The sequence below is a fragment of the Camelina sativa genome, chromosome 12 (genome assembly GCF_030686135.1).
Source record: "Camelina sativa cultivar CO46 ecotype springtype chromosome 12, ASM3068613v1".
Lineage (NCBI taxonomy): Eukaryota > Viridiplantae > Streptophyta > Magnoliopsida > Brassicales > Brassicaceae > Camelina > Camelina sativa.
The window spans coordinates 15,625,547-15,638,095 of record NC_141891.1 but is presented as its reverse complement, the minus strand read 5'-3'; the positions used below and the strand labels follow the sequence as shown (position 1 = coordinate 15,638,095).

The following is a 12,549-nucleotide window of genomic DNA, read 5'->3' as shown; positions in this document are numbered from 1 at the left end:
TAAACATTTTTAATCGATTTTGTTAAAGGTTTTTTAATATTTTCCTACGCTTGTGGGAGAAGCTACCGGAGTCGTCGATTCTCGCCGGTGGGTTACAAAAGGGTGTCGATTTCTGAGAGAGCGAGAGTAATGTCGAGATTTTTTATTTTTGGTAGGCGGGTAATGTCGAGATTTTGTAAAAAAATGAGGAAATGGATTAAAAAAAAGTATTTTTTTGATTAAATTTAGGAAGTATACAAAAAAAAAAGAAATACAGAAAAAAGAAATTTCGGTTTTTTCTACAATTAAGGGTTTAATTAAGTTATTAAGGGTATAATTGAGTTTTTCTGTATTCTAAAACCTACTCTACCAAACTTATAAAAAAAAAGCATAATGGGACAAATTGAAGAAAAATGTCCTTTTAAATCAATTTCCCCAAAAATTAATGCAGTTAGGTGATCAAACCAAAATATCATAGTAAATTTTACATTTAAGTACATCACTTAATATAAGCAAAAAAAATTCCTAAAATACATTAAGTTATTAAAAACCATCATTGTTTTATCTAAATTTGAACCAAACGAAATTACGCACAATTAGGTGACCAAATCGAAATATAAGAAACCTTAGATAGAAAATAAGCACACCACTTAATTTGAGATAAAAGAATTTTTAACACAAAATTATTTGTTTTATCTAAATTTGTACCAAAAGAAAATTAATATAGTTAGGTGATCGAACCAAAAAAATAGTAATAAACTTTACAAAAAAGCACCTCACTTAATTTGAGACAAAATAATTTTCCTAAAACAAAATAATTTACTAAAAAAGGTTTTATCTAAATTTTAACCAAAGGAAATAAATACAGTTAGGTGATCAAACTTAATTACACGAAGATAGTTGTAAATTGAATTATGTTATGAATTAGCTTGTAAGACTTTAAAAATTGTTAAAATAGATATAGTGAAATATATCAATGAAATTATAACCTTTATCTCATTTAATTATTAAAAAAAATCACTTGAAACATCATAATTTAATTTTTATTTACATTTGTTTAGGTGACCCTTAGAAGTTTGGGTATGTTTGTAGATATTTTTAAAAAGTTTTACAGGGGGTTTATCTATCACTGTCAGGTCTCTCACCTAGTGAGCTGGAGAAGTAGGGAACCGCAAACTCATGATGAACCAAAAAAAGGTCGAGCCCTCGTGATGGCCAGAAGGACCAGTGTTCGAACCCTCAAACAAAATAAAATGTATAAAAATCGTTTCTTTGTAGTCTCGAGTATCTACCACCTCGAGATCTGAAATCTGATTCTACCTTTTCATTTTCTTTCTCAAAAGTCGCGGCTTTGAAATAGTTTCCTTTCCTCTCATCAAACTCGGTTTTCTAGTTGACTCATTTTCAAGATCTGGGGGCATCTGTCATTTCTTTATTAAAAGCTTTCTTCTTTCTTTCTTTTTTTCTATTTTATCCTCTTTTGTTTTCAGCTGCTGTTCGTAGTAGGTGTGGCTCTTTACTTGCTTTTCAGCAAAAGCTGAGAGGTTTCTTCTTTTTTTTCTCTCTTTTGTCTTTGGGGATCTGCGCATTTTCTCAGAGTTTATATGGGAAATGGGACTCTCTAAAGCATGATGCTTTTGTTGTCTCACTTGTAATTTTGTTGCTGAAGACGAAGCAATGTCTGTAGAAGCTTGGTGTATGGTTCAGAAGAGTACTAGTTCTAGCTCATGAGTTCATTGGTACTTGGATTCAAGATGATTGATCAGTTCATCAATTTTGTAATTCGTCCTCCTAGGTACTGCTTCTTCAGTCTCTTTTGCTTTATCAAGTCTCAACCTTTTTGCATTCAATTGATAGCTGTTGGGGTTTTTTTTTAACAGGGCTGAGTATGATCCTGATCAGTATTTGTGGGAGAAGGAGTTTAGCCTCGGTGGCACTAAGTGTAAAAGAGAAGACTTGGAGGCAAGTATGGGCACCTAATGTTTTAGTATTTTCCTACTGTTCTATTCAAATTGAGGTTCCTCTTGAGGTTAACCTTGTAAGTCTCATTTTTTTTGTACTCTGGTAGCTTACAAATTCAAGAGGTCACACCTTGCGTTGCAGTCATTACGTTCCCTCGTCTTCTCAGGACGATACTCCTCTCCCATGTGTTATATACTGCCATGGCAATAGGTATATAGAGACTTGAACATCTCTTCTAGGAACTAGGATCTTGTTTATGACTAGTTTAATACATAAGAACTTAATTCGTTTGTTTTGGAATCTGACCAGTGGATGTAGGGCAGATGCAAATGAGGCAGTTATGGTTCTTCTTCCATCTAACATTACTGTTTTCACCCTTGACTTCTCGGGATCAGGCTTATCTGACGGTGATTATGTAAGCCTTGGCTGGCATGAGGTGTGTTTCCGTGTCTTACTTTCACATGCTTCTTTTCTCTTCAAATATTATCTAATTTTTTTCTTGTTGAACATAAGCTAGAAAGATGATCTCAAGACTGTAGTATCTTACCTGAGAAACAGCAATCAGGTGTCTCGTATTGGACTTTGGGGACGATCTATGGGTGCAGTTACCAGGTTACCTCTTGAACTTGTTCTCAGTCACACTTATATTTACTAGCAGTTGTGTTGACTATAGATTCGCCATCCTTCATAAGGTCTATAATCTGAAAAGTGTGTCAACTTTTCTACTCTCCTCATGTTGTTCTCTCCATTTAATAAAGCGGTGAATAAAATGTGCAGCCTTCTTTATGGAGCAGAAGATCCTTCAATTGCTGGAATGGTCTTAGACAGTGCATTCTCAAACTTATTTGATCTGATGATGGAACTAGTGGATGTCTACAAAATCCGACTTCCGAAATTCACAGTATGTTCTCCTGCTCCCTTTCACCACATTCTTCATAGCAATATACACTAGCTGAAACTGACATTGAGTTTATAAAAACCTGAAATATGAATTTATGAATCACTTTGGCTGTACAAGGATCAAGTCGATTTGTATTTCTGTTTGTGTAGTAACTATTGCTACACATAGCTATTGAACATGCTAATAAAATGAAAATTTATGATGAAAAGTTTCATAGCTGGATGGCTCATAAATTCACATGGCTACGAGAGTCCAAAATAGTATCCTTACCATTGCAGTCGATGATAGCATATATTAGACATTTTCTTATGCTTGCAGTGAAACTTTATCTCATTTTACAATTAGGTTAAAGTAGCTGTGCAGTACATGCGGCGAATAATTCAGAAAAAGGCGAAGTTTAATATTATGGATCTCAATTGTGTTAAGGTATTGTATAAGCACCTCTCCCTGTTTATCTTGTCATTTGCTCCAACCTAATTAGGTAGTATGTTACCATTTTATTGAAGTTTTTGATTTTCCCTCCCAGGTTTCGCCCAAGACTTTCATTCCAGCTTTATTTGGGCATGCAAGCGGAGACAAATTCATCCAACCTCATCACTCTGACCTCATTCTCAAGTGCTATGCGGTAGTTGCATACAGTAATTGTGGTTATTTGTTTTTGTCCAAACATATTAATTTTATCAGTTATAACTTATATAACCAATCTTTTGGTAAAATCTGCAGGGAGACAAAAATATTATCAAGTTTGATGGCGATCACAACTCTTCGCGGCCGCAGTCTTATTATGATTCAGTGTTAATATTCTTCTACAATGTTCTTCGCCCGCCTCAAATTCCTTCAGCTTGCTCTTCTAAACTTGAAAGTTATTACAGTTTGGGAGATATCAATAGCGCTACTGGTTTGGATGAGGTAATTTGCACTCTATGGTTGAGTAACCCTAAAAACAGTCTTGAGTTGCTGTCTGTTATGTTTTCTGCACTCAAGTACTAGACATACTGCTAGAGTCACTAAAGAGGTGGCTCAATGTATATGATTGTTAAGAACTCGTGGTGGTCATCTCACACAGCAAACAAATATTGTAAATTAGTCTGAACGATCATGCATAAGAATCTAACTGCTTGGTTACCTTGTACTGCCAGAGCTTTCTTTATGAGATCATATCTGGTCTTCGCTCGGCATGTATCGATGTTGCAAGTTCTTCTTCTGCGCCTCCTGCCCCTCTAACCACAAAGCCAACAGATGAGCTCCTTTCAGAAGCCATCCCCATGACAGATACAGTATACCAGTTCTCTTTCTTGCATGAATTTCCTTTTTCGTTGCTTGGTTTATTCCTTTTGATAATCATTCATTAACGAAACAGGATGACGTGCCTGTAGAAGATAATGATCACACCATGGAGGACCCTGAAAACTTCGAGGTAACTGTGGAGCATTGCTGTCATATTTCTGTTAAACCCCTCAAGTGTTGCCTGGTCACAATATGCATTTTGATTGTTATTTGGCAGGGGAAGCCTGTTGACCAGTTTGAAGAAGGCTGTTCGTTTACAAGCTCCAACAGGGAAAGCTGGGGCAGATGCTCTTCATTAGGAGGCACTGAAGAAGATGAGAGTTTGACTGCTGGCGAGGGTGATCAGGTAGATACTCTTTGAATCTGTTTTACGAAGCAATTTGACATTTGGTGAGATGGGCTTTCGTTTCTGATATGTTGCCTTCCAGATCGAGAAGACTGCTGATATAAACATGGAACAAAAGCCAAGAGACTCTAGTAAAGAAGAAGAAGAGAAGAAGGAGAAGAAAATTAAGAACGGAGGTGAAACAGATGCAAAGAAGTCTAGACACGAGAAATTGGAAAGGTTGGAGGCTTTTAGCAGAAGACTGCGGCATCGCATCCTAAAGCGAGTAAACCATAGAAGACATCGTTCACCTTGACAAAAGTTCAAAAAATGCTCTTAACTGTTGTATATCTCTGTATCTCATTATGCACACTTCTCCTTCGATTTGGCAAATGGAATCACATGCAGCCATTACCACTTTTAACCTCCATCACATCCTTTGTATTGTTTCAAATGTCATGCAAATGGGCTACATCTCTTAGATACGAAAAAAACAACTTAATTTTAGATATGTGAATAGATATAAACCTGTATTATTATTATGTTCTGAAACCCACCAAAACAGTTATACGAATTACAACAATATAAAGAAGCAAACAAATTTTTGCTATATTCCATCTCAGCCGCAGCACCTTCCCCTTTGCTTGGATGATGCATCATTTCCAAATGACCCTGGACGAACTCCAGGCTCAGTTGCCTCATTAATCATACCATCTTGAATCCTTTTGTATATTGTTGTGGCCGTCTCAATGAATGCCTAGCCAGAAAATAAAACACGTCGACATAATGATTCAGACTTTCTATTAGTGACTTAGTGTTTTAGGAGTACTGGAATAAGTAAGAAGCATATAGGCTCTTCTTTCTTCACGTACAATAAAGAAATAACCCCAAAAATATACTTATGCCTCTCTGCCTGAATCTAATTTTTGTATTCTAGCTATGTTAACTTTTCAAACCGACTGATTCCATCTCATAGCTGAACTGGTGGGGATACAACAAGTTGCAACAGGACACTAGAGAACGCATGCGAGTTAAGAGGGTGGTTTATTAGAGATCTCCGTTGAAGCCTGAAAACTTAAATGCATGCATAGGGGGGTTACCTTCTCAACATTCTGAGCAGTCTTGGCAGAGGCCTCCATGAATATAAGACCGTGCTCCCTTGCAAACTGTTCTCCTTCCTCTGTACTCACTACCCTTTCTCCTTCAAGATCACACTTATTCCCAATGAGTATTGTCGTCATATTTTCGCTTGCATACTGTCTTGCCTCTTCTAGCCAGATGGCTAGATGGTTAAATGTCTCCCTCCTGCGAAAACGGAGAACAAACATATTGTGAGTGTCTACACTGAGACGATGACATTTTCCATATATACAAATCTGGTTATGGTCCCTGCTTTATCCGAACCAAAAAAAAAAAACAAAATGATGACAACAAAAAGCAGATTAAGTCAAGATCATGCTCAGCTCCACTAGAAATTGCTTTCATGATCAGGTCAACTCCTAATAACAAAAAGGAAAGAAGCAAGCTAAGTGTTGCATATACCTTGTGATATCATAGACAAGCAATGTTCCGACACGCCCTCTATAGTATAACCTTGTAACAGACCTAAAGGTTTCTTGACCAGCCTGTAGAAAATTTAGTCCAGACAAGGAAACGCGTTTCAAACAAAAAATTAAAAGTCTAGGGCTGCTGACTATAAATGGACGCAAAGGAAATGAAAGTTGTATATATAATATAGTCAAAGTATATAAGATCAACACAAGCAGGGTATTTCAAGAAAATAAGATATCGTTTTGGGACGTGTAAAAAGTCAAGAAGTAAGGGGTGAAAGAGAGACCGTATCCCAGATCTGGAGTTTGATGGGTTTGTTGTCGATAGTGATCATCTTAGCCCCAAATTCAACACCAATAGTGAGATCATGCACCGCTTGAAATTCCTTGTTGGTGAACTTAAGAAGAAGGCATGATTTCCCTACACCTGAAACCAGATTCAAAAATCAATCCCTGGATGTTTCTTGTTCACCAAGAAATGATTTGATATGAAATATAGCATATGAGAAGGATTGTAAAAAAATAAAAGCAGAAACATTTATACCAGTATCCCCAATGATGATATACTTAAAGATATAAGCATAAGACATTGAAGTGGACAAATCTAAATCCGTAGGTGCAGGCTAAAACGAATCCCTTCTTCTCCCGATGAAGACGAAGAGAAGAGAAGAGAAGAGAATCACTTTTTTCTATGATGATGATGAGTAAAAAATCTGAAAAGAAATGTCTTTATACTTTTAACGTTTTTGAATCATTACATATGAGAATAGCTAACGTGTCTATATCATGAGAACCTTACAAACTTTCCTAGATTGTGTCTAGAGATTTGCTGACGATGATTATCCAGTGATTGCAGATTAATGAATCTGTTGTGAAGATGATACGTGCCAATTCTTTCTGGCAAAGCCATATTGCTTTTCTTGTTTTAAATAAGGCAATAGCTTTTCATAAATTTTAAAAGTATTTTTGTCAAATATGCCATATTTTTTTAAAAAGTTTTTAAATGTGTCATAATGTTTTTAGTCTTTCCAAATGTGTCATATTTGGCATTATGAAATAAAATGTTTTCTACCAAAAAAAAAAAAAAAAACAAGCCAAAAAGGTCTATTAAGAGTTAAAGTTGTCCACGAAGGGGTTAAAATTGTCCAAAAATGTTAAAGTTATCCAACGAATGAGTTAAAATTGTTCAAAGTTAAAAGTTATCCATCAAAGGGGATAAAGTTGTCCACAAAATGTTTAAAATGTTGTCCACCAAACTAAGTTTTCAACCGATTACCATCGGTATGGAAAGACGAAAACGATTATGGCAGATCTGGAAAGAAAAAATACTGCTCATGGCACATTTGATAGTTTTCTCAATTTTAAATATTTATTTAGATCTTTTAACATGAAAATATAGAAAAATATTAACTTCTTATTATCCTTTTTCAATTTTCTAGTTAGCTAACTAACAATATAACAAAATTATTTATCATCAATCTTTATCTATATTATAATTTTAATCATAATATAGATAAAGATCTAAAAGATGAAAAAGTTTTAATGATGATTGGCAAAATATAGATAAGCAAATCTATATCAAATGTGTTTTGCATCAGGCCTTTTGGGCTTATTATATGAATCTAATTACAGTTTTTTTTTTTGTTTTTTTTTTTTTCCTTCAAACACTCCATTATATTAGATTAAAAGTTTACAAGCTTCCTTTGAAGAGGAGCCAAATACACCAATAATCTTACACAGGAGGATAAAATAAACTACAAATAAAGATCTTAAAAAGAACATAAAACAAGCTTTAAACCTTGACTTGAAACCATAAAAGTGACAAGATACATAAAGAGGACAACAAATCCTAAGGGTAGAGAGTTGCCGCACACAGTGAGACCGCTCATGGTGAAGGATGACCGACCACTGCCACATAGTCAGCCACCATGATAACCATTGTCGCAGACGTTGCAAAAGAACGAACGCGGTGTTTGGATTCCGTGCGTGCACCAAAGATCCCTGGAAAGGGTGGTCACAGCTGGACAAGACGAGAGTCTTGAAAGCCAAGAACCTGAAAGGACACTTGGAGAAGGTGTTGTGTTGTACAAAGCTTCAATTGCCATTACTATGCCTACCAAAAGACACAATCGAAGAGGAGAGACAGCAAAATCCTTGATTAGTTGTAAAATCCATATGCCTACTTTCAGAGAGGCTTTCTTGAAGTATTTCCTAAAAAGATAGGCATACACTCTTCCATTTGAGGTATAGAAGAGGAAGGAGCTCTCCTCAAGGGAGGAATTAGGCATCACAATTGCCCTAAAAATAGCCATTTTGATATATGATGTTTTTGTCGGTTTTGAGTCTTTGTTTTCTCTCTTATTTTACACTTTTTACTGAGTCAAAGTGTGTTTTTGGAGTCTTTTAGTTCTTTATCGAGTATTTACAGGTTTTAGGACACTTTGGAGGAAATTGGAGGAAAATGAGCTATTCTGGATACAAACAAACATATGAGATTAATGTTGGTTCACGTGAAAACCCGCCTACCAGAGGGACCCGCCTGGCTAAGCAACGAAGTCTAACCCGACAACTTTCACGTCAAAACCCGCCTACCAGAGGAACCCGCCTGGTTGAGAAGCGAAGTCTGAACCGGCAAGTTTCACGTCAAAACCCGCTTACCTAAGATACCCGCCTGGCTGAGAAATATCTTAACCAGGCCGTTACCTTTTTTTTACCTTATTTGGAGAGCTTTATAAATACCTTCTATTTGCTGGGAGAAAAAAAACCTAAGTTTTATTCTAAGTTTTATTCTACGCTTTCTTTCTGCTACCTGAGACTTTTTGTAAGCCACTCTTTTGGGATTCTAGAGATTGATCCTCATTGACAATTTGGAGAAGATTTCTAAACCCTTTCTTATTATTTCTGCAATTTAATCATGTTTTCTTCATCTATGATTTTTGATTTCTCTTTTGCTATGTGTGAGTAGTTCTCCATTTGGGTTTTAGGGTTCCAATTAGGAGATTCAATGAATTGATGTTTTAATTATTGTTTAGAGTTCTTAATCCTTAGGTTCTTTGATTCACATGATCTTAATGCTAAAATAGGACTGATCACCTTGTTTTAGACTCTAGGTTTTTCTATGCATCAAAAGTGTTCGATAGAATGCCTGAATGAGTGTGAATTGAGCAATGTATTTCTAGCCTGCGAAAGTTGATGTTGGGACGCATTGTGAACTTAATGAACTTGATTGTAATGCAAATTTGGCTAGGAGGTTGCAAATGAAAGTTTAGCAAACTAGTAGTCAAGTTTAGTTTTTAATGCCTTGAAAGAGGGTTAGTCTGTTATTGTGTTCATGTTCTAGAACGGTTCTTAATTATTGAATTCCATATTTCATTTTCTCATTAGGCATTGATCTCTGAAATATCCTATGACCCAATGTTTTAATCTTATAAGCTAATCGATTTTATTTCTTGCATTTTTATTTACAATTCTGAAACCAAACAAATTATCTTTCGTTCGCTTTAGCTATTTACGACTCTCGCAAATCTTTAGTGTACCATTGGTCCTTGTGGATTCGACCCCGTATATACTGCCTTGCGGTTAAGTGTATCGGGTAATTACTCGAGCAATCAAGTTGGCGCCGTTGCCGGGGACCAATTGCGTTACCTAGAGATTTATGATTAGTTTATAGTCTAGAGCATTTTAATTTCTTTTGCTAACTACTATTTTCTCTTTCTTTTTGGTGTTTTATGTGTATATGAAATATTAAAAAAAAAAAATGTCGCGTAGTATACGGGAGGTGTTGGCCATGGAAGAGAATGACATGCCACAAGAAGAGGATGATGAGTCATATGTGGAGCCACCATTTGATGAGAGTGTTCTTACACTAGAACAAAAAGTGAAGTTGGATGAACTTCACAAGGAACATCCTACACTGCTAAGGAGTGATATAGCGGTTTTAATCCGATTGAACCTCTTATCATTTCGGGCAGCATGTGAAGGAAGGGAACTTACATCCCTTGAAGAACAAGAAGCCCATGATCTTGAAAAGGTAATATATTGGGTTCCACCAAGCGAAATAGAAGGTATATGCGTTTCAACCCTTAACACTCATGATTTTGAGGATTTTCACATGCCTTGCAATGTGACTTCTATTTTGCATACTCCCATGATTGTTGATGAATGTTATGATTTGATATGTGAGACCCAACAACTAGATACTTTAAGAGCAGCAAAACTTGCTAGGGATTACCATGAAATATGTTTTGATATTGAATATCATTGTGCTTTGAATGCTCATAATCTCGAGTTTAAGTTTTCAATGCCTGAAATATCTAGTTCTCTTCTTGAAGAATCTTACCTAGGAGTTGTGCTTGATATTGATAAAATTTTGTATGAGACTGAAGATCCTGAGGTTGAGTTTTTGGATGAGAATATTGTGATGTATGAGACTAATGGGGATGAAGTTGATTATTTTCTTTTAACCTCGTTTAAACCTGAAATTGACTTTATTTTTCCTCTAAATGCATTTGATTCTCATGAGCATCCAACCATTAAAGAACAGTTCAAGATATATGCTACATTTGTAGTAGATTTGGTTGATGGTTATTTTGTCTCCTTATCATGGATAATTATGTGTTACTTTGAGCTTATTGTTTTCTGCAGTAATAGGAGAAGGACTAAAGGTCCATTGGCTTAATCTTTTGATTCTTATGATTAACACTTTGAGTTGAGCGGTCAAGCTAACGACATAAAAAAAGCGCTTTGTGGGAGGCAACCCACCAGGTATTTCACTTTTTACTAATTCTTTTTCTTTTAAATTTCTTTTGAGTCTGTTTGACCTCTTTTCTTGGATTTGTTTTCACACTGAGACGGTGTGAAGCAAGTCTGGGGGAAGGTGTCATATGTCTACTAATCTTGTTTGCTTTGGTTGTTTGTCCTTTGTTGCTTTCTTTTGAGTCAGTCAATTTGTTTTATCGAGTCAAAAGTGTGTTTTATTGTGTCAAAATGCTGGTTGAGAATTATGAGCTTTTCTTAGGGAATTGCACCATGCTTGATTCATTGCCTTGGGACCATTTAGCATTGTTTAAGGATGACTTGGAAGTTTAGAAAAAATCATGACTTGATCACTTCAATAATTCCTGTCACTTTGAAATTTGGATGATTTGAGCTTGACCTTGCTTATTTGAACTTAATATGAACTTATTATATCTCACTTAGGGGGTTGAGAATCATGTAATGGATCATATATTCAGAGTTTAGTTTACACCATTTTTACCACTCTTTGTAAATTTTGAATGGCTAGACTCGTCTTTAGTCTAGTACCACACCTTTACCCATATCCTTGCCTCATACCACTCGCATTCTTGAGCATCATCATCACGTGCATTCATGTGCAAAAACTACGGAGTATACAGACCAACATAGCTTTCCTCTAGTTAGGATTGTCATTGTAGTTTGTTTGGGTGATTGATATTGAGTTTTTGTGGTTGTGTGGTTATGTTCACAAGCATGTGTTGAGTTTCCATGATTTAGTTCTTTTGATGCAATTTTGTGAGACGAGAACCGGTTCCACTCCCCCATCTAAAAAAGAAAAAAAAAGAGAAAAAAAGAAAAATCTAAGAATGAATTAAAAAAAAAGAAAAGAAAATGGGAAAGGAGTAAGTATGGAACCGGAAAAGTCAGAGTGCTCTTATTTATTTATCAAAAGCATCTAGAACAATAATGATTTGTTTGGGGTTTAGCGTTGGTTGGTTTGATCCGAGTTAGAGGGAAGCTGTGTACCTCCTAATTGGTCTGTGTCTCACTGTGATTTTGCATAATGATTTTCATCCGTTCGCATTGCTGAAAACCTTAAACACTCTAGCCACCTTGAAATTGTCCTTACACCAAGACCATAATGTGTTCGATATCCCCTTTGTGAGAGTGCACGCATTTACTAATGAATGTTAAAAGGTTAAGCTATCTGAGTCTGAAAGTATTTGTGATCATATGATTTATGAAGCTGCTACGGTCATGGCAAAGTAAGATTTAGTACGGTTTGATATGAGCTTTGTGATAGTGGTTTGCAGGCAATTGTTAGATAGCATGATCCCAGAAGAATATGTGAATTCTCGCGTTTTCAAACCTCTTTCCTTGGCAAATGTTTTTGTTTTGCTTGAGGGCAAGCAAAGATCTAAGTCGGGGGAAGTTGATATATGATGTTTTTGTCAGTTTTGAGTCTTTGTTTTCTCTCTTATTTTACACTTTTTACTGAGTCAAAGTGTGTTTTTGGAGTCTTTTAGTTCTTTATCAAGTCTTTACAGGTTTTAGGACACTTTGGAGGAAATTGGAGGAAAATGAGCTATTCTGGATACAAACAAACATATGAGATTAATGTTGGTTCACGTGAAAACCCGCCTACCAGAGGGACCCGCCTGGCTAAGCAATGAAGTCTAACCCGACAACTTTCACGTCAAAACCCGCCTACCAGAGGAACCCGCCTGGTTGAGAAGCGAAGTCTGAACCGGCAAGTTTCACGTCAAAACCCGCCTACCTAAGATACCCGCCTGGCTGAGAAATATCTT

General features: G+C 36.0%; 2 protein-coding genes across 7 annotated transcripts; one reads left to right on the top strand and one right to left on the bottom strand.

The window, feature by feature from the left end:
* The first annotated feature begins 1,055 nt into the window (after positions 1-1,055).
* Positions 1,056-5,076, top strand: LOC104731865 (uncharacterized). 6 transcript variants are annotated; one of them, XM_010451361.3, is made up of 13 exons: positions 1,056-1,774; positions 1,860-1,941; positions 2,048-2,151; positions 2,251-2,377; positions 2,459-2,553; positions 2,719-2,842; positions 3,188-3,268; positions 3,369-3,467; positions 3,566-3,751; positions 3,982-4,119; positions 4,203-4,259; positions 4,347-4,475; positions 4,558-5,076. In XM_010451361.3, the coding sequence occupies exons 1-13, from the start codon at positions 1,707-1,709 to the stop codon at positions 4,768-4,770; spliced, it is 1,503 nt and encodes a 500-aa protein (XP_010449663.2). In that variant the 5' UTR covers positions 1,056-1,706; the 3' UTR covers positions 4,771-5,076. The 6 variants fall into 6 exon arrangements, 4 of the variants coding, with proteins under 4 accessions (XP_010449663.2, XP_087334526.1, XP_010449665.2 ...); XR_015574509.1 differs by having other exon boundaries at positions 1,135-1,774; positions 3,982-4,127; XM_087478400.1 differs by having other exon boundaries at positions 1,198-1,774; positions 2,455-2,553.
* Positions 4,972-6,760, bottom strand: LOC104733552 (ras-related protein RABB1a-like). The gene is made up of 5 exons (XM_019233328.2): positions 6,549-6,760; positions 6,292-6,431; positions 5,997-6,079; positions 5,555-5,759; positions 4,972-5,211 (listed from the first exon to the last, which is right to left on the bottom strand). The coding sequence occupies exons 1-5, from the start codon at positions 6,592-6,594 to the stop codon at positions 5,074-5,076; spliced, it is 612 nt and encodes a 203-aa protein (XP_019088873.2). The 5' UTR covers positions 6,595-6,760; the 3' UTR covers positions 4,972-5,073.
* Positions 6,761-12,549: the final 5,789 nt, after the last annotated feature.